Source organism: Artemia franciscana, chromosome 2 (genome assembly GCF_032884065.1).
Source record: "Artemia franciscana chromosome 2, ASM3288406v1, whole genome shotgun sequence".
NCBI lineage: Eukaryota > Metazoa > Arthropoda > Branchiopoda > Anostraca > Artemiidae > Artemia > Artemia franciscana.
Window position 1 is genome coordinate 29,705,763 of NC_088864.1, and position 19,233 is coordinate 29,724,995.

Below are 19,233 nucleotides of genomic sequence, written 5' to 3' on the forward strand. Positions count from 1 at the left end.
GGGGGTTTGTCCCCTAGTTAATACCTCGCTCTTTACACTAAATCTTAAGTTTTGTCCCAATTTTTTAAGAATGGCCCCTGAATCAGAAAGGCCGTAGAATAAGTAGTTGAAATTACTAAAAATACTTTAGCATAAAGAGCGAGGTATTTAGGAGGAGAAGAACCCCTCATATGCATAATAATCAGTGTTCGTTTTAAGTTTTAATGCTGATCCTTACTTTCAATTGAAAAAAGTTTTTCATTTTTTTATAGTAATGCTAGAAAATCCTGCGCCCTTTTCATTGTATTTCTCTTCCCCCATGATATATTCTTCCAAGGAAAGATCCTCCTACATAGCCCCCTCCCCTCAACCCCACCCCCCAAACAAAAAAACATCCCCCTGAAAACGTCTGTACACTTCCCAATAACCATTACTGTATGTAAACACTGGTCAAAGTTTGTAACTTGCAGCCCCTCCCCCAGGGACTGTGGGGAGTAAGTTATCCCCAAAGACATATTTATTATTGTTTTCGACTATGCGGAATAAAATGGCCATCTCAAAATTTTGATCTGTTGACTTTGGGAAAAAATGAGCGTGGGAGGGGGCCTAGGTGCCCTCCAATTTTTTTTGGTCACTTAAAAAGGGCACTAGAACTTTTCATTTCCGTTAGAAAGAGCCCTCTTGCGACATTCTAGGACCACTTGGTCGATACGATGACCCCTGGAAAAAAAACAACAAAAAACAAATAAACAAGCACCTGTGATCTGTCTTCTGGCAAAAAATATGAAATTCCACATTTTTGTAGATAGAAGCTTGAAATTTTTGCTAAAGGGTTCTCTGATACGCTGAATGCGATGGTGTGATTTTCGGAAGTTGTGTGTAAGATAATATGACTTTTAGGGGGTGTTTCCCCCTATTTCCCAAAATAAGGCAAATTTTCTCAGGCCCGTAACCTTTGATGACAAAGACTAAACTTGGCGAAACTTATATATTTAAAATCAGCATAAAAATCCGATTCTTTTGATGTATCTTTTAGCATCAAAATTCCGTTTTTTAGAGTTTCATTTACTACTGAGCCGGGTCGCTCCTTACTACAGTTCGTTACGACAAACTGTTTGATATGTTCCTGGGGAATTACTCGGGGGATATATTTCGTGTATTTTGATTTTCATCAAAAAATTGCCATGGAAGGGCATTTCTGTAGTGATCGATAAACCAATTAGAAATTAAAGTCTTTTTCAAATGAAAGTATGCTAAGGAGAATTTTTCAGGCTGAATCGTCCGTAAGAAATTTTACGGGGGGGGCATTTTCAGCGAGAATGGAACTGATTGGAAGGAATTTGACGGGAGGGTGCACTTTACGTTGGATGAAATTTCCACAGAGGAGTTTCCCGTGATCTTACCTTTGACCTTAGATCCTCTTGTCCCTCCAGAGGCGCTTAGGGCATCCAAGAAGAGTCGCCAGTCATCTCTCATCGCTGCAGCCGCCCAAACATTTTCCCATTCAGGTTGGATTGAGGCATTGAGGTCAGCCCGGAAGCTGCGTCATAGGGTGTTTTTGGGATGTCCTCTTCTTCTGGTACAAATTGGCCACTGAAGCACGACCTTCGGTAATTGAGTTTTGGGCATGTAGATCACAGGACCGAGGTATCTCCAATTCCTATATTCGATCACTTTGGTTACCAGTGGCTGAGATTTCTTCTGTCGTATAGCAGGGTTTGTTACTTTTTGGGACCAGTAGATATTTAAAATGCGCCATAAACACATGTTTTCGAAAGTGAGGAGTTTCTTTTCATGTATTTGATCTATGTGCCAAGTTTCAGAATCATAGCAAAGCGTTGAGAGGACGTTGCTGTTGAACAGCCTTTAGCTTAAGTTGGAGACAGTACTTCTGGTTGCACCAAATTTGAGACAGTTTCCCGGAAGATGCATTAGCCTGACTTCTCACTGACACGATCCTGAATTGTGGATGGTACTTCCTGAGTACTTGAACTCTACAACTTCATCTATCGTCTGGGTATTACATAGTAGGTCAAGTGGAGATCCAGTATTCGCCATACTTTATGTTTTGTCGGCATTTATCTTAAGGCCAAAACGTTTGGCAGCGTCTCTGACTTGGTTAAGGTAATGTTAGAACTTTTGTTTCCAGGACTCTAGGAGGCTGATATCGTCAGCGAAATCATCGTCTCCGAGTATCTTATTATCCAACTGGATCCCATGTCCGTCGCAGTTCCGGAGAATATAAGAATGATGTGAATAAATAGCAGTGGTGATGGCAAACAGCCTTGTTTCACCCCTGTCATGATACAAAAGTAATGGGTACTCCCGTTACTTGTCTTCACGCAGCACTCCGTGTCTTTGTAGAAGGATTCAATGATTCGAATGAGCTTGTAAGGAGTACCGATAGTATTGGAGAACCTTCCAAAGGGTTTGTCGATCTACCGAGTCGAAAGATTCCTCGAAGTCTATAAAGACCAAATAAAGCTTATTGCACTATTCATTCGCTTCTTCTTGCAGCATTCTAAGAGTAAATACAAGATCAGCGCATTACCGGTTTGGCCGGAATCCATGCTGCTTCCCTTGGAGATGTTCATTAAACATTGGTTGGATTCTGTTAAAGAGTATAGTCGCCAATAGTATGCTAGTTATAGATAAAAGGCTGATACCTCTCCAGTTTTTGCACTTTGTAGCGTTGCCTTTTTTGAATATTTTGACGGGAGTATTTTTTGTCCAATCCTTAGGAATTTCTTCTGTTCTCCAGATTATAGATAATGACGCGGTCCATACATGCAGCTACAGAGCATATAATCATTTCATCCGCAATTCGGTCTTCTCCGTGGGACTTTCCAGACTTCAGCTTCTTAGTCGCTTTTAGTATCTCCCCACCAGGGGGTACTTTAATGTTGATGGCAAGAAATGGCGCGTCTGGTATACCTGGAGGATCAACAGGTGTCGGTCTATTTGGCAACTTTTCGGAATGCATCGCCCAAGCTTCGTTCACTTTATCAGGGTAATTAAGAAGTCGTCCAAACTCATCTTTGACGGGTCCATCTTTCTAACTATTGGGTCGACGTTTTCCATCTGTCTCATTGGTGATGCGGTACACTAAACGAGAGTCTTCCCGTCTAGCTTCTCTTTAGCCTTCTGAACTTTCTTTTCAAGGCTATGGCGTTTATCAGCATGGACGCTCTTATTTACAGCCTTATCCATTATAGCATACTGTAGTTCAAGAGGGTGTCTCGCATCAGGGGAAAGAGTGTTGAGAAAAGATTTATTCTTGTCAGCCCTCTTCTCGATCAGATCCTGTAATTCGACAGAGATCCATTCATCCTTTGGCGACTTTTCCATACCAAGTGTTTCGTAAGCAAAATCATTGTAGGTTTTTCTGATAGCAGTCCCAGCTGTCTTGACTTCCTTTTCGCAACAGATCAAGTGAAGGGTTTACCGTTTCCAATTTTCAGTGAGGGGAGATATATTCTATGGAGAGTGAGCCAGATTTACTTGTATTATTTGAAAAAGATCAGAAATTATATAAAAAAAAGTAAGTTATTTTTAACTGAAAGTAATGAGTAATATTAAAACTGTTAACGAGCAGAAATGATTCCGTATGCGAAAAGTTGCCCCTTCTTCAATACCTTGCTCTTTGCGCTAAGGTTTGACTGTTTGTCCCATTTCAAAGCATTATAGCGTAACAGTTTTAGCGTAAAGAGTAAGACATTGAGGAGGGGGCAGCAATTCATTTACGGAATAGTTTCTGTTCGTTTTGAGTTTTAATATTACTCCTTACTTTGAGTTTAAAAAAAATTGTATTGAATTTGAACTCTACTATGACAAGAACTTCGCTTCCTTCTTTTATCTGTTTGTAACTTACTGAGTATGAAAGAAGTCTTACAAAAAGGGCATTGTTAAATTTGTCAAGCAATCGGCTAAATGAAGAAGTAACAGAATAGAGAATCATGTTGATAGTCTTAAATGCCAAGTAATCTTAATCCATTCTTGATTGTGAAATGAACTAAAATAAACACTAAGAAATAGTATTAATGAAGATAAATTTTAAAACAGAAAAAAATTAATTGACCAAGATATCATTGGCTTTGATTATAGACCTGTCGGACGAGTGCTCAAAAGGTAGACTATAGCTGCGCTAAATTTTACTAAGTGAATTTTGAATATGATCACCGAGTCTTTATGATAGGTCAGGGAACAGATGACAAACAAGACTTTTTACCTGCTCCAGATAAAAACTGATTATGAAAAAAATGATGTTGCCTGTATATACCTGATATACTGAACCGTTAGCTGAAGCTGAGTTTCTGCAATTCTTAGCTGAAACCTTTATAATAGCTAAAACTAAATATGAGTAGCCAAACCAAATGTGAGTGATCTAAATATTTATACAATGTTTTCTGGAATAAAGAAACAAAAAATACCTAAGCTTTACCAGCCAATTTATATTACATTCTATATTATACAAAAATATCACAGTTCCAAATAGCTCTAAATTAAAAAACTCCGCATAAAATTAAAACAAGGAAATTAAAAATAAAAGCATGTATACATAACTGGACATATTACCTTCACAGCCTCTGAATCTATGAATAAATTCATAAACATTATTCAACAAATTTACCATCGCTTTAAACAAAAAAGCCATATAGCTATCATTAATACAGATATCTATACAATATAAACTCCCCAAGCATAACTCGGGGATAACAAAGTAAAAAAAAGATAGGGGACGAAACATGCATTCTTTTTAATTTGCACACAGGATTATTTGCCATCTTACAGAAAATATATTGCAATGTAGCTAAGAGATCAGGTTACAAATGGACTTATCATGGTTGCAGCAATACCTGAAACCCCTTGAAGAACGTTTATGCTAAAAAAAAGACCGATCAAGTGAACCAGATTCATAGCAAAATGAGCCAGAAGTGGAACTGAAAAATTATCCCAAGGATTATGATTCGTTGTCAGTTATTTTAGCGTTGATGTCACATAATATATATATATAAAAAACAGCTAATTAATTTGTAATTATCTGACTGGGAATCTCTCTATGCGGAAAAAACTTTGGTAAAAAAAAACAATGATTCTAATATTGTATTAAAATTACGTTCTGAATATAAAACAGGAAAATGAAAAGTAATCCCAATCTCACTCTTGGTCAAAATAAACACCTGGTAGCACCCTCCCCATGGAAGTTCTCCGGTAGTATTGATATACTGGAGCGAAAGAAAAAGCGATAAATTAAAGCCTATGGCACCTATTTAAACTTCCTTTATGTTTCGCTGAAACGTTTCAACGTTTATTATACTTGTGATATGTTAGTTTGTGCTATGCAGTGACATTCGATTGCCTAATTGAAACAACTTGGAGGATTAATTGCAGAACTACTAAGAAGTGGAATCAAAATTCTCTGACTAAATAGCAGTTCTTCCAGTAAATACAAAACCATTAAGAAATCAAAAACGCTTCACGATTCTATTTCTTCTCAACATCATAACAAATGGGTGGAAACATCTCATCCCTCTGTTATTTTCTAATACCACTAAAATTCATTGCCTGAAATTTCACAAGGAAAGTCTTGGTCTAAAATTCGCCTTCATCTTAGGCAAAGCAGAAATAAGGTTATTTCCTTCGCCATTGTGCTTTTCCAGTGATTGAGAAGCCCTATTCTAATTTGATTTTAGAATCAAATTACAATTACAATTTTTGGGCTTTTGGTATGTCCCTCACCCTCCTCAGAACATAGAGACTGGTTCTCAATGTTCTATGATACAGAGCGAAACTGATCTTGTAGACATATTTATCTGAAAAATAATTGCGGATTGCTCTTGTATTTTATTATTTTACTTTTTATATTGTACAGTTTACAATCGTTGTTGATATTGTGGGGTTTCCTTTTTGAATTTGTTTTTGAAAATTGTTGCAAAAAAAGGGGAAAAACAGAAAGAAGGAAAGATGAAAGTACGTATTTTCCCGTTAGTGCGTTGATGAAATTGAAATAAAATTCCACTAATTGACTTAGTTCGAAATCAATCTTAATTTCCTGCTTTAATTTACCATGATTCAAGGCAAGATAGAAAGAAAAGATTTTCTCCTTACTTAATACCGGCTCAGAAACCATTTCTCATGTGTTTTGATTTTAATCTCTTTTAGAGGGACGAATTCAATGATTTTATCTCAACAGCCTCGCTCGAGAACACGAAGGTATCAAATATCGAGCTGGAAATACTTCACTAAGACAACAACGATGGGATTTCAGATTATTTTAATTAGCCGAATGAGAATATGCTTCATCAATCTTGGAGAAAAGTATTAGGTAAAAATTTATATTATTTCAGACTTCGGCTTTCATCTAGCTATCAGATAACAGGCGAATTTAGATCAAATAACTTACCAGTTTAAACTAAACTGAAACAAATGAAGGAAATGAAAGAAAAGATATTCAAATTTATTCCACATTGTCTCCGTTCTTGACTAAATAAAATTCCTCTAATTGGTTTAGTTTGAAATAAATCTTAGTTTCCTGCTTTAATTTACCATCATTCAAGGCAAAAAAGAACGGAAAGATTTTCTCCTTACTTAATACCGGCTCAGAAATCATTTCTCATGTGTTCTGATTTTAATCTCTTTTACAGGGACGAATTCAATGATTTTATCTCAACAGCCTCACTCGAGAACACAGAAGGTATCAAATATCTTAGAAAAAATTATTTTTTCTAAGAAAAAGTCCCATTCCAGACCTTTAGCTAGGACGACAAAAACATTATTCTATTCAAAGAATTAATTAACCATAGAATGATAAAATGAATAAAAAGAAATGTTACTAGAAAGATCTCTTAAAGACATTTCAGGCTGTTGTTTATCTATTTTTTCTTTAGCACGTTTTTTGTCTTTGATCATCTTGGCATTTAAATTTTTATCACTAAATACAGAAACAGAGAGAAACAAAAGACAGAAGATAAAAAAAAAAACGTTACATGATAGAAGATGAATCGTAAGTTGACTGAAAAACACGATATAGGTGCAAAACATACAAGAGAATCAAGATCTAGATAACTTAAAAGTCGATACAGTTAAAGAAGTTATCAAAATAATTCAAAGTGATTAGACTGCTTCATCTAAACATACAATGCTTTACCAAAACTGTCTGTATGATTCAAACTAGGGTAGTTTAAATGCCATTCTCGTCCTGTTTCTTTACAGACATTAGGACTGATAGTCATATATTCGTTTTCAGTATCAGCGACTACGCGTTCGATTTCGTAGCGATTCGATCGAGGAACCACGAAGTAATCCTGATGTACACTTGCAGATTTATTGTCGTTAGGATATTCTTCCACTGAGTAAGTTCTGTCTTTTGCCTGTAGCCATAAAGAAAGATGGTCACGCTTCAGTAAAACAATAGCTACGATGCAACCTAATAAAACAATTAACACTGCAATACTGGCGGTAATTATTGCAACAAAATCCACACTATATACAGGTGCCATACTGGCTGATTCCTCAGCACAGGGCATTCCAAGTTCTAACAACTTCTGGTAATTTCTTGTACCCATAAATGTCAATTCAGTGCAGAATAGCATGGACATATTACTTTCTACCTCTAACTGATCTGAAAGAGATGCTAATGATCTAGAAAAGCATCCTTCACACCTTAGGGGATTGTTATATAAATTTAGTATTTTCAAAGATGGTGGAAGTCTTTCTGCAAGAAGAGTTTTCAGCTTATTTCCACTCAGGTTCAAGATTTTTAAACTTTTCAAATAATCAAAGGTTTGAGCAGGTATAAATTCCAATAAATTATTCTGTAAGTAAAGCTCTTTCAACGCTTGAAGAGGTTCAAATTCACCTCCATCCAACTCAACTAACAGGTTATATTCCATATGCAAAATAACAACATTAGGGATTCCATAAAATGTCCTATTTTGAATGTGAGCAATGTCACTATTGTTGATATGCAAAATCTGCAGATTTTTACGTCCGATAAAGCTATGACTCCCCAAATCAATCAATGGATTGCCGTCTAGCCGCAGATGTGTTACGTCCATTGGTACACGACTTGGTATATCTGATAACTTGGATGATGAACAGTCCACCAGATTCGTCCCCCAAGCGGCGTCATGATAACATCTAAAATAATAAATTATATTGCTTAACATTTGACATTCCAGATAGTTCACAACACAAAAGCTGATGTTTCAAAATATTAAATCAGATTGATCTTTTTAATTTTTACACATATTTAAGCCGTTCAAACGCTAAATCAATTAAGCCTACAAAACGAATAGCAAATGACAAGCAATAGATAGAATTTCGTAATTTAAATATGGGATTAGCCCGAATTGGACCAAAGGACCTCCCTCCAGCATATATTTCTGAATGGAGATTTGGTTATAGTGTCATCTTTGGTTATAGTGTCAATGAAATTATTTAGTATTCGATAGTCGAGATGGTTTTTTTTTTTACATATTCTTGCGTATTTAATAATAATTGTGAACATGCAAACAACCTTTAAATTTTAAGCAGCTTCTGTCCTAGGGAGGTACGAGCCCTCCGGTTTGGGTCGTGCCTCATACTCACAAGATACCTCGTTTCTAAAGTAAGCTACTGAAATTCCAAAGGTACCTACTTTTGATAGGCTGTATCTTGTGTGGGTTGAGAAATTGGATCATCCCAGGCCTAAGTGTGAAAATAACATTTTCACACCTAGTGAAAATGCTCACAGACTAAGGTGTGAACAGTTAAATAGCAAATAAGTGAGTATCCACAAGCTTTGTGGCCTGAGTGTTGACTCAACTTGTTTGTGCACCAGCAATAAGGGAGGGGGATGTCTATAACGAGGCAAATGTACGTTCACAGGAAATTCAATTTGGGGGGAGGAGGGATTCGAAAAAAGAGAACCATATGAACATGGGATTTCTGAAAAAAAAAGTTTTACAATCTTGAAACGTCATGGGAGAAATACAAACTTCTCACCCCAAGTTTAGTCTTTGTGCCCAGCCAAAACAAAACAGAAAAAGGCATTATTTTGCTGATACTATTAATAATTCTTTAACTTTGACTAGGTTATTTACATAGTTTTGTTTAGATTTCTATATTTGTCAATAAAGTAGAATAAGCAACATGGGCTCATTAAAAAAAAAAGAAGAATAAAATAATAGCTGGAAAAGAATAAAAACTATAGCTGAAAATTGTATCTCTCCAAAAATATTTTAAAGGATTTTCGAAATGTTTTTACATATATAAAGTATTTCAGCTTTCCTCCCCCTATCATAGAAGACAATCTTTTACTGACACATTAGCAGGGTACAGATTTTGGTACCTGAACTCCCCCCCCCCTACCCGAATCTCAAGAATTGACTGACACATTATCTATGCAGCAGTTTTTTGCGTAATTCTGAATTTGCCCCAAATCTTTTTCTTGAAATAAACTCCATCGTGTCTGTTTTGAAACGTTTATAAGTTTGATTATGCACTCCGGAAGAGATAAGCTGTTTTTAAACAAGGGAGTCAAGTTACAACCTTCAAAGATTAGATCTATTAACCCAGTGAAGCAGTATTTACTGACATTGCTGCCTTAAGCAAAACATAGCATTCTAAATTTGCTTTTTGTCAAAAGGAAACAAATCCAAAAGGGTTAATTTGTTAATCTTCCGCGAAATTGGATTCAGCCACAAATTGCACTTGGGTTAATTAGGAAGTCTAATTAGTTTTTGTAAAAGCAATATTAGCTAAAATTATACTTAGACAACATTTTGTTCAATTATATTTGAAATAAATAACATTTACATTCGTATTTTTTTTACTGGTGAATACTCTTCGATTTGGTGACGTGGCGTTGAAATAAAGCACACGCTAAGTTTTAACAGACCTATGCGTCTCCGTTTTATTGCAATGACATAAAACAAAACAAGTTTTTTTTTTTAAATGAAAGCAAGGAGCAACATTAAAACTTAAAACGAACAGAAATTACTCGGTATATGAAATGGATTTTCCTCCTCTACTTTTTAAAACAGTAAGAAATTTTAGCGTAAAGAGCGGGGCGTTGAGGAGGAAAAGCCCCTTTCTTGTACGGAGTAATTTCTGTTCGTTTTAAGTTTTAATGTTGCTCTTTACTTTCATTTAAAAAAAACTTGTTTTTTTATGTAAATTCTGGACGTTTTTGAATTAATGTATGTTTTGATCTTGGCTCTCCGCACATAAATAATTAGAACAAAATTTGCATATTAATTAATTAATATGGGGTGTTTCCCCCTATTTTCTAAAATGAGGAAAATTTTCTCAGGCTCGTAACTTTTGATAGGTAAGACTAATCTTGATGAAACTTATATATTTAAAATCAGCATTCAAATGCAATTCTTTCGATGTAACTATTGGTATCAAAATTCCATTTTTTAGAGTTTCGGTTACTATTGAGCCGGGTCGCTCCTTACTACAGTTCGTTACCACAAACTGTTTGATATACAGTCTGCATGAAACATGACATGATAGAATTTATGCTCTCTAGTTGCAACGTGACGAGTAAGATATGCTCACTCTAAAAATATTTTACGAACGAGGGGGGGGGGGGTAGATAAAACGATGCTCTACAAAGTGAGGAAGGTTTGTAGTTTTTTTTTTAATATAATTCAAAAGTAAAATTTTCCTCAATATTTTTGGTTTCAGGGGAGAATAGATGCTTGCTCTAACAGCCCTTCCCTACGGATCCCAAAATATGAAAATATATCGAATATGATTTTTATTTACAGCTACCTCATGCTTTATTGAATGTTTTAAAACTCATTGTGGCGCCAATTCAGGAAAATTTAGTAAGGGAGGCAAAACATATTTTTCAGAGTCTTGGGGGGGGGGTGATTTGTCATACTTTCCGATATTTAAATGAAAATACCAAAAGGGCTTTTTCCAACAAAATGCCCCCCAAAAAGGTTTTATCAAAATCTAGGGGGGGGGGGCAAAAATTAAGAAGACACATGCCCTCCTTCTCTCCTACAATTGAAATGACTGACAACTCACGGGCAACTGGACTTCAGATTGCATGGCTCACATTCAGCAGATTTATCCACCTAAAATTATATAAAATCACCAATTTCTTGTCACTTTAGTTCTAAAACTGACCTGTTGTTAGTTTTTATGACCGATTAAAAGAGAAAAGAAAACAAATCCTAAGATTTATTTAAGAAAATTGTTGGAATTTCTCTTATTTAGCAAACGGATGCGACTAGCACTTATTCATCGTTTTAAATAATTTTATGAAATATGAAGGAAGGAAAGCTTTAAAATCAATGCCAGAAACTCTTTCCTTCATTCTTTTTATTTGTATTCATTTCGTTTTGGTTCATTGATTTTATATTTGGGAAAATTTTTGCAGGGAGCATTTCCTGTGAGAGATTTTTTCGGGCAAAATATGCCGGATTCTAATAGGCACATATACACATGACCTTTGCCTCCCACTCCTCAAATCTCAAGATTATCATTTTTACAATTCCCTCAAAGGCCCCTTCACTTTCTTTATAGCTTGCCTTTTTGTGTTGTTTTGAATTCCGTACCCCGATATATTGCCCATTTCCGAATAAATTGCCACGTGTACACCTGCCCCTGCCCCAAGAAAAACCTGAAAATTGTGCTTAATTGGACAATTTTGAACGTCTGAAAGAAATCTCTTCACGAAATTCAAAAAGTATCGCAAGGCCTAATAAAGGATCGAAATAATATCAATTAACTAACTGATATACTTTGTAAACTAAAACAGTAACTAAATACTTTAGCGAAATTTGTCGAAAATAACACAACCTAAAACAAAAACTAAAGAGACCAACTCTTCAGTAACAGTGAAATATTTGCTTTTAACAACACATTTAAAAATACAGTAGGGTCTTAAAAAAATGACCAGGAATCAGAAAGGATATCTTTGCATAAAATCAAGCTGCGTCTTTTTGTTTGAAGAAAATTAACATTTATGCTGGTTAGGAGAAAAGAAAATGCTAATTTTCCCCAGTTTAATCACACGTAGCGGTACATGGCTCACTTTCCCTCTATTTTCATGTATGTCATTCCCTTTTCTTTCAGCACGTTGAAATTTTGCAAGATAGTAATTAAGAAAATTTCTCAATAGCTATTTAAGGATCAAGCCATATTTGTTCTATCCACTGTAACATTTTACTGGCCAATTTTTTGGATTTACATGTCCAAAAAATCACGTTTGATATTGTTTACTGGTGTTAATAAGTTATTCTGTTCATAGCGCTTGACGCAATATACACCTATTTTCTACGAGTTTTTCACTACGTTGACATCAGGTCTACTCCTGCTTTAGTCGTTATTAAATGCTCGAAAGATCCGTGTACCGGTAATTGGAACATTCTATCACTGTCAGACTGTATCCATTTCAAGAGGAAATTAAAATGATAGTTTTGCCTAGTCCTAATTATCAGGGGCCATTATTCAAGATAGCCATTTAGAGTCAGTTTAGCTCTAGTTGTGGATGGTACAATCAAACGCAAGCTTGAAGCATTGAAATTTGTTTGAAATGTCTTAAACAACAAAGCAATATAATCCAATACAATATCACCAATTTAGAAGTTCTCTCAAAGGAGATTTGTACTAAAATTTAATAAGCTATTGCAAAAAAATATTGCTAAGCCTGTCATGTGTTCAAGACACAATTGTGCCAAATTCCTGAGGAATAATTCGTCCGAAAAATTCAATAAAAAAATTATCAATGAAATAAACCATTTACTTCATGAAAATATGTCTATGTTTAACATTGTTTAATATGAAATTAAACATCTTCAATTTTCAGGTGTTTGAAAGGGACAAGTCGTTTTTCCTTCCTTTGTCCTATATTTACTATCTAAGCACTAGGAAGCACTGTTAAAACCAAAATCAATCTGCCTACTTATAAAAGGTCAAATGTTTGGGTGTGATGGTGTGTGTACATTGAATTGTTTTAGCTTCAATTTTCTCTCTGGGGGGAGGGGGAAGTGAGAACAAACAAGTGTTTTCAGAAATAGCAATAGTGAAGGAACGCTGTTTTTACCCTTTTTTTAAGACTAAAAGCGTGCATTTTTGCACATATTATGAACATTTAAACCAAGAGATTTGGAAATGGCCCGTAACATTCTTCACTAAATAAAGACCCTGAAAAGTATTACGGATAAAATGGTTTTGCAGGGTCCAAATGGGATATCCTATCTTTAGAACCCTAAGTGAGTAGATCCATAGAATTGTTTACGCATGCTCAATGTAAAAAGTATTCCTTAGCATTCTAGATTTCGCTTGTCAAATCTTCAAATTGTTCAAAATCCAAAAAATAATTTCATTTTCGCAGATAAGCTTGGTTCTGTTAAAGCAAAAAACTACTAAGCTGCTATTTTGTCATTTAGAACGTATATGACTATCTACAATATTATACGGAAGAATGGGATTCGCCAGCTCTTGCAACTGAGAATTAAAAAGGAAGCCCTAAAAACTCTAATGAAGTCTTCTATTCGATTCATAGTAATTATTGTATCTCAAATCTGCATACTGCTATTGTGTTCTGGAGCGTGCATCCTAATATTAGATATCACTTGCGATAGAAAAATGATTTAACTGTTGTCCTCAGAGAGTCTCATTTGTTAAACAAACAGACATCAGAATACTGGAGAAAAAGGGTAAACACAAATATTAGTTAATTTTGGAGAAACACATTTGAATTTTACAGATAAAAGGAAGAAACAATAATAGAAAAAAACAATTTTTCTCGGAATTATTAATTTTTTACCAACTCTGTTGTTTAATCTAAGGCGTTCGTCGAGCTTTTAATGGTGAAAAGGCTAAATGGAAGATTTAAATTTTTCGTTGTCCTTCTATATGGCTCATACAAATAAAGGGATTTTGAAAATTCTGTTTAAATCAGTTGAATATCGAAACTCAGCAAAATTAACTACTTTAATTAAAACCTGACTCACAAAAGATAATATAGTTCCTTAACGGGGTGTAAATACGAAACGAAAACAGTGTCTACCGTATTTCCAACAGCGTCTTTGGAATTGAGATTAGATAAAATGTTTTCAATTGAAAGTAAGGAGCAACATTAAAACTTAAAACGAACAGAAATCATTCCGTATATGAAAAGGGTGCTCCCTCCTCAAAACCCCGCTCTTTACGTTAAAGTTTGACTTTTTGTCACAATTATTAAAAAAAAATTTAAAAGCTTTTTAAGGTAGTGAAAAACTATAGCGTAAAGAGCGGGGTATTGAAGACGGGACAACTCCATTTAAATACGGACAAATTTCTATTCGTTTTAAATTTTATTGTTGCTCCTTACTTTCAGTTGAAGAAACTTATTTTTATTTAATTTCGGATCTTTTTCAATAATGCCAGGGAATCCCCTTCCCCCGGGTAAAATTTCTTCTGGAAAATTGCCTCGACAACTTTCTTCCTCACGGAAAACTCTCTGCATGGGAAATACCCCCCCCCCCCCAAAAAAAAAAAACATCTTATTTCTCAATAACAAATGCTATACGTGAGCAATGGGCAAATTCCGTAACTTATTCCTTACAATCCTTTCTCCAGGGACTAGGGGGTTCATGTCATCCCCAAAGGCATAGTTATCGAACTCTTCAACTAAGCTGAATCAGACGGTTATCTCCAAATTTTTACGAGATGACTTTGGGGAAAAATGGGCATGGGAAGGGGGCTATCTACCCTTCAATATTTTTGGTCACTTTAAAAGGGCACAAGAACTTTTGATTTCAGATCAAATTAGTCCTATCCCGATCTTCTAGAATCATGGCACCGCTAGTTGAGAACACTCCTCAACTAATGGAGTTTGCCGTTCCGACTGTATTAAATCTCTATAGATTTCCTTTTGTCTTTAAACCCCCTCCTCCTTCTCGTTCTTTCTCTCCCCCATCCCTCTATCTGTGAGCTCTCTCTCTCTCTTTCTCTCTCTCTCTCTCTCTCTCTCTCTCTCTCTCTCTCTCTCTCTCTCTCTCTCTCTCTCTCTCTCTCTCTCTCTCATCAAACAGTTCGTGGTAACGAACTGTAGTAAGGAGCGACCCCGCGGAATAGTAAACGAAACTCTAAAAATTGGAATTTTGATGCTATAAGATACATCAAAAAGAATAAACAAAAAAAAAACATCTTATTTCTCAATAACAAATGCTATACGTGAGCAATGGGCAAATTCCGTAACTTATTCCTTGCAATCCTTTCTCCAGGGACTAGGGGGTTCATGTCATCCCCAAAGGCATAGTTATCGAACTCTTCAACTAAGCTGAATCAGACGGTTATCTCCAAATTTTTACGAGATGACTTTGGGGGAAAATGGGCATGGGAAGGGGGCTATCTACCCTTCAATATTTTTGGTCACTTTAAAAGGGCACAAGAACTTTGATTTCAGATCAAATTAGTCCCATCCCGATCTTCTAGAATCATGGCACCGCTAGTTGAGAACACTCCTCAACTAATGGAGTTTGCCGTTCCGACTGTATTAAATCTCTATAGATTTCCTTTTGTCTTTAAACCCCCTCCTCCTTCTCGTTCTTTCTCTCCCCCATCCCTCTATCTGTGAGCTCTCTCTCTCTCTCTCTCTCTCTCTCTCTCTCTCTCTCTCTCTCTCTCTCTCTCTCTCTCATCAAACAGTTCGTGGTAACGAACTGTAGTAAGGAGCGACCCCGCGGAATAGTAAACGAAACTCTAAAAATCGGAATTTTGATGCTATAAGATACATCAAAAGAATCGGATTTTTATGCTGATTTTAAATATATAAGTTTCATCAAATTTAGTCTTTGTTATCAAAAGTTACGAGCCTCAGAAAATTTATCTTATTTTGGAAAATAGGGGGAAACATCCCCTAAAAGTCATAGAATCTTAACGAATTAATCTTACGCTAAAGTTTGACTCTTTGCCACAATTCTAATGTTTAAAACAATTAAAAACTTTAGCGTAAAGAGCGAGGGATTGCGGAGGGGAAAACCCATTTCATATACGAAGTAATTTCTGTTCGTTTTAAGTTTTAATGTCGCTCCTTACTTTCAGTTAAAAAAACTTGTTTTTTTTTATTTAATAAACTGAAAAGGACAAACTAATGAACTGTTGCCTAAAATACAGGTTTAGGTCAAAATAATAATAAAAAGCTCCCAGTCATTAAACAAGTATTCCAATTATTTTGTTTTACGAATTGGATTTCATTCTCCTTTGCTATAACCTATTATGCATCTACTAATAATATCATAGTAGCATCTCAAGTATGTGATTTATAAATGCAGAGAGCTTAAAAAGTTGGAAATCTATCCTTTCAATTTGAATTGGACAAGCAGTTTTCCCATTCCTAGCAAAGTTTTAACGAGCCAGCTTTGGGATTGACTGAAGTTTTCTTCAAAACTCTTTTAGGGACAGAAGTAATGAAGAGAAAGTTGAGATTACTCAAAAAGCGGTAACCAAAGTTGGACCTGGCCATCATAATAGGTCTTATTAGTAATGTTTGGCTTCAAACTTCGACAGATATATAAATGATATAGCGTTTTAATCACCTTTTTATGTTTTTATAACAAGTACTACTACAAAAAATCAGTCCTCTTAGTCACTTTAAATTATTATATGTATCAAAAAGTATTAAATTTATCAAGTTAGACGAACTGGGCGGGGGAGGGGAGGATAAAATTAACCTAACCTAAAATTTTGGAATTTATTGTTTGTCATAGTTTGGACTCCTCATGTGAAATTTGTACAAAAGAAGTTTTAAGGGTACTTATGAAAAAAACTGACAAATATTACAGGATTATTTATAACTATGCCATTTCATATTTTGGTGGGAGGAGAAGGATAAGAGTTTTTTCCAGGGGAAGTGCTACAGAAAAACTGGTCTTTAAAGAGTCTTGTCTCTTTTGAATCATGTTTAGGCTACACCTTTGTCCACACGAAAATGGTGGACAACTTAAATGTTAGACTTGTTTTCGCAAAATCGATTCAAATCAAAAAATGAACTCCCCACTAAAAACGATCAATTCAAGGAACTAGTATGGAAACAGATAAATAAAAATTATTGACACGTTTTAGTTTTTATTGCGTTAGAATGTGAATTAAAAAATAAATAAATTAAGAATTCAAGTTAAAAAAGACTAAGCAATTCTTTAATCACATACATAATTCATTAAATTTAAGACATATCGACTCAAGCAGGTTACTTCATAAACATTGATGTTATCGTTCGCTGCCTAATAAGCTGGTGTGACAAGAAACCTGTACTGTTTTTCGTGTTTCTTTAGACAACTATGCAATACTGCTAGACATAAAAAGGCTAATTGTTCGATTAGTACTTCCCTTTTTCAGAAAAACATCGACAATGGACCAAGGGAGGCATTAAAATGTCTTTTTGACCGAATTTTAATGATCAAAATTTAAGAAAAAATTGTTCAAAAACAATCGCCTTCAATATTTATTATATTTTATATATTTACTTACCGTCCTACATCTAGAATATGCTTCAGTTTATTGGTCAGCCTGTCTCAAAGGATAAGATCTAAATTAAATTTATATGAAAAGTTTTCTAGGTGTCTGTCTAAGAGTTAGGGTAGAATCTTCGGCTAGTTAACAAAGGGCTAGTGGGTTTGACTCCCACGAAAGCAGGGCGTCATATTGCTGATCTAGAGAAGGGATTATTTTCTAGCTTGTCGGATATTTATTTTCTTATACTTCTAAGGAAAGATATCTAAAGTAAACGATGCCGAAATGTTTAACTCAACAAACTTGCACAAGAAGCACTACAACTACTACTACTAGCAACTCACTGCAGCACCAAGCCACCTGAGGCTAACACAGCTACGCACGGTCGTCATCCATCCTAATTTATTCATCACCTCCCTCCTTGCACCATCTCAGGAAGTTCCTATTACAATTAAATCTTTCCTTATACCATCATCCCACCCCGATCAGGTATGACCTGCTTTTCGTATGGCCCTAGACGGTTGGCCGAAAAGGACAATCTTTGACAATTTGTCATCCTTAATCCGTAGAACGTGCCCTAGCCATTTCAACCTTTCCCTCATTATAGCCGAAGAAAGTGGGATTGAACCGCGCTTTTGTTCAAACCACACACACGTTCAAGCCTGCATCTTTGCCTAAGTAATTTAGAGCAGGGAATCTCTAGTGTCAATACAGCCAAATGCACTTCTCTAGTTCATGAAATTATAAGAACGAAAAAACCTTTTTTTCCAAATGAAAGTGAAGGGCGACATGATAAACTTACAAGGGACAAAACTGCACCATATATGAGGATGTTCGTCCCTTCTTCAACCCATCCGCTTTTTACGCTAAGCTTTTGTAAGGCTTTAAAAACATATTTTATTCCAACGGGCCTCGTATTTGAGCAGTCGTTCTTAAAGAATTGGTACACAAATTTCAGCTTTAGTGCAATGAGCATAAGATTATGGAGCGGGTAGCAACCCTCGTATACGATGCAATTTATGTCCGTATTAAGTTTTAACATTGCTCTTTACTTTCGTTAAATAAAAAAAAACAAGTTTTTGAACTGAAAGCAAGGAGCAGCATTAAAACTTAAAACGAACAGAAATTATTACGTATATGAGGGCGTTGCCCCCTCCTCAACACCTCGCTCTTCGCGCAAAAGTTTTTTAGCAATTTCAAAATGCTTTTTATTATTCTAATTAAAAGAAAATTGTGTTTCAGGAGTAGTTCTTACAGAAATTGAGACAAAATTCAAACTTTAGCGTAAAGAGCAAGGTGTTGCGGAAGAGGCAAACCCCCTAATATACATAAAAGATGATGCAGCGCCATTTATTTTAAATTGTGTTTCTAATAGAGTGGATTTTTTAAAAAAATAGCCTCACGGTAAAGATGAATTTTATAATTGTTTAGTTCATTCAGGTTTTTGCAAAGTGTTAATATTTGTGATTTGGTAAAATTTATCCCATTTAGTTTACCTATTGTTGCTAAAAAGAGGAATATATTAACAGGATAAGTTTGTTTTGGTGTTACTTCGTTGTTGTACATTTGCTGGTTTCTTTTTTTCATATGCATGTATTTTGGGGGTGATACCTGACACGGGGATGCCATGGATATTCTGTGGTAGGCACAACACTTGACTGGGTAGAGAATTTAAAGTGCCGAAACCCTATAGGCAAGTGTATTCTCCTGATGAGCCCTTGTATTGGGTTATTGCCTCTGAATTATTTGTCTTTATTGTTTTTATTGTTTGGTAAATGACGACTTATTCTTATTGACGACATGACTGCCTGTCCA

The 19,233-nt window shown here is 35.4% G+C and overlaps 1 protein-coding gene across 2 annotated transcripts in view; it reads right to left on the reverse strand.

Annotated features, from left to right (window-relative positions):
* Positions 1–4,357: 4,357 nt before the first annotated feature.
* LOC136039926 (toll-like receptor 6) overlaps positions 4,358–19,233 on the reverse strand; it is a 59,195-nt gene continuing 44,319 nt past the window's right edge. For both annotated transcript variants that reach the window (XM_065723916.1, XM_065723924.1), the window contains exon 4: positions 4,358–8,118. In XM_065723916.1, the coding sequence (XP_065579988.1) occupies positions 7,107–8,118 (1,012 nt within the window). In that variant the 3' untranslated portion in view covers positions 4,358–7,106. The remainder of the gene's footprint in view (positions 8,119–19,233) is intronic.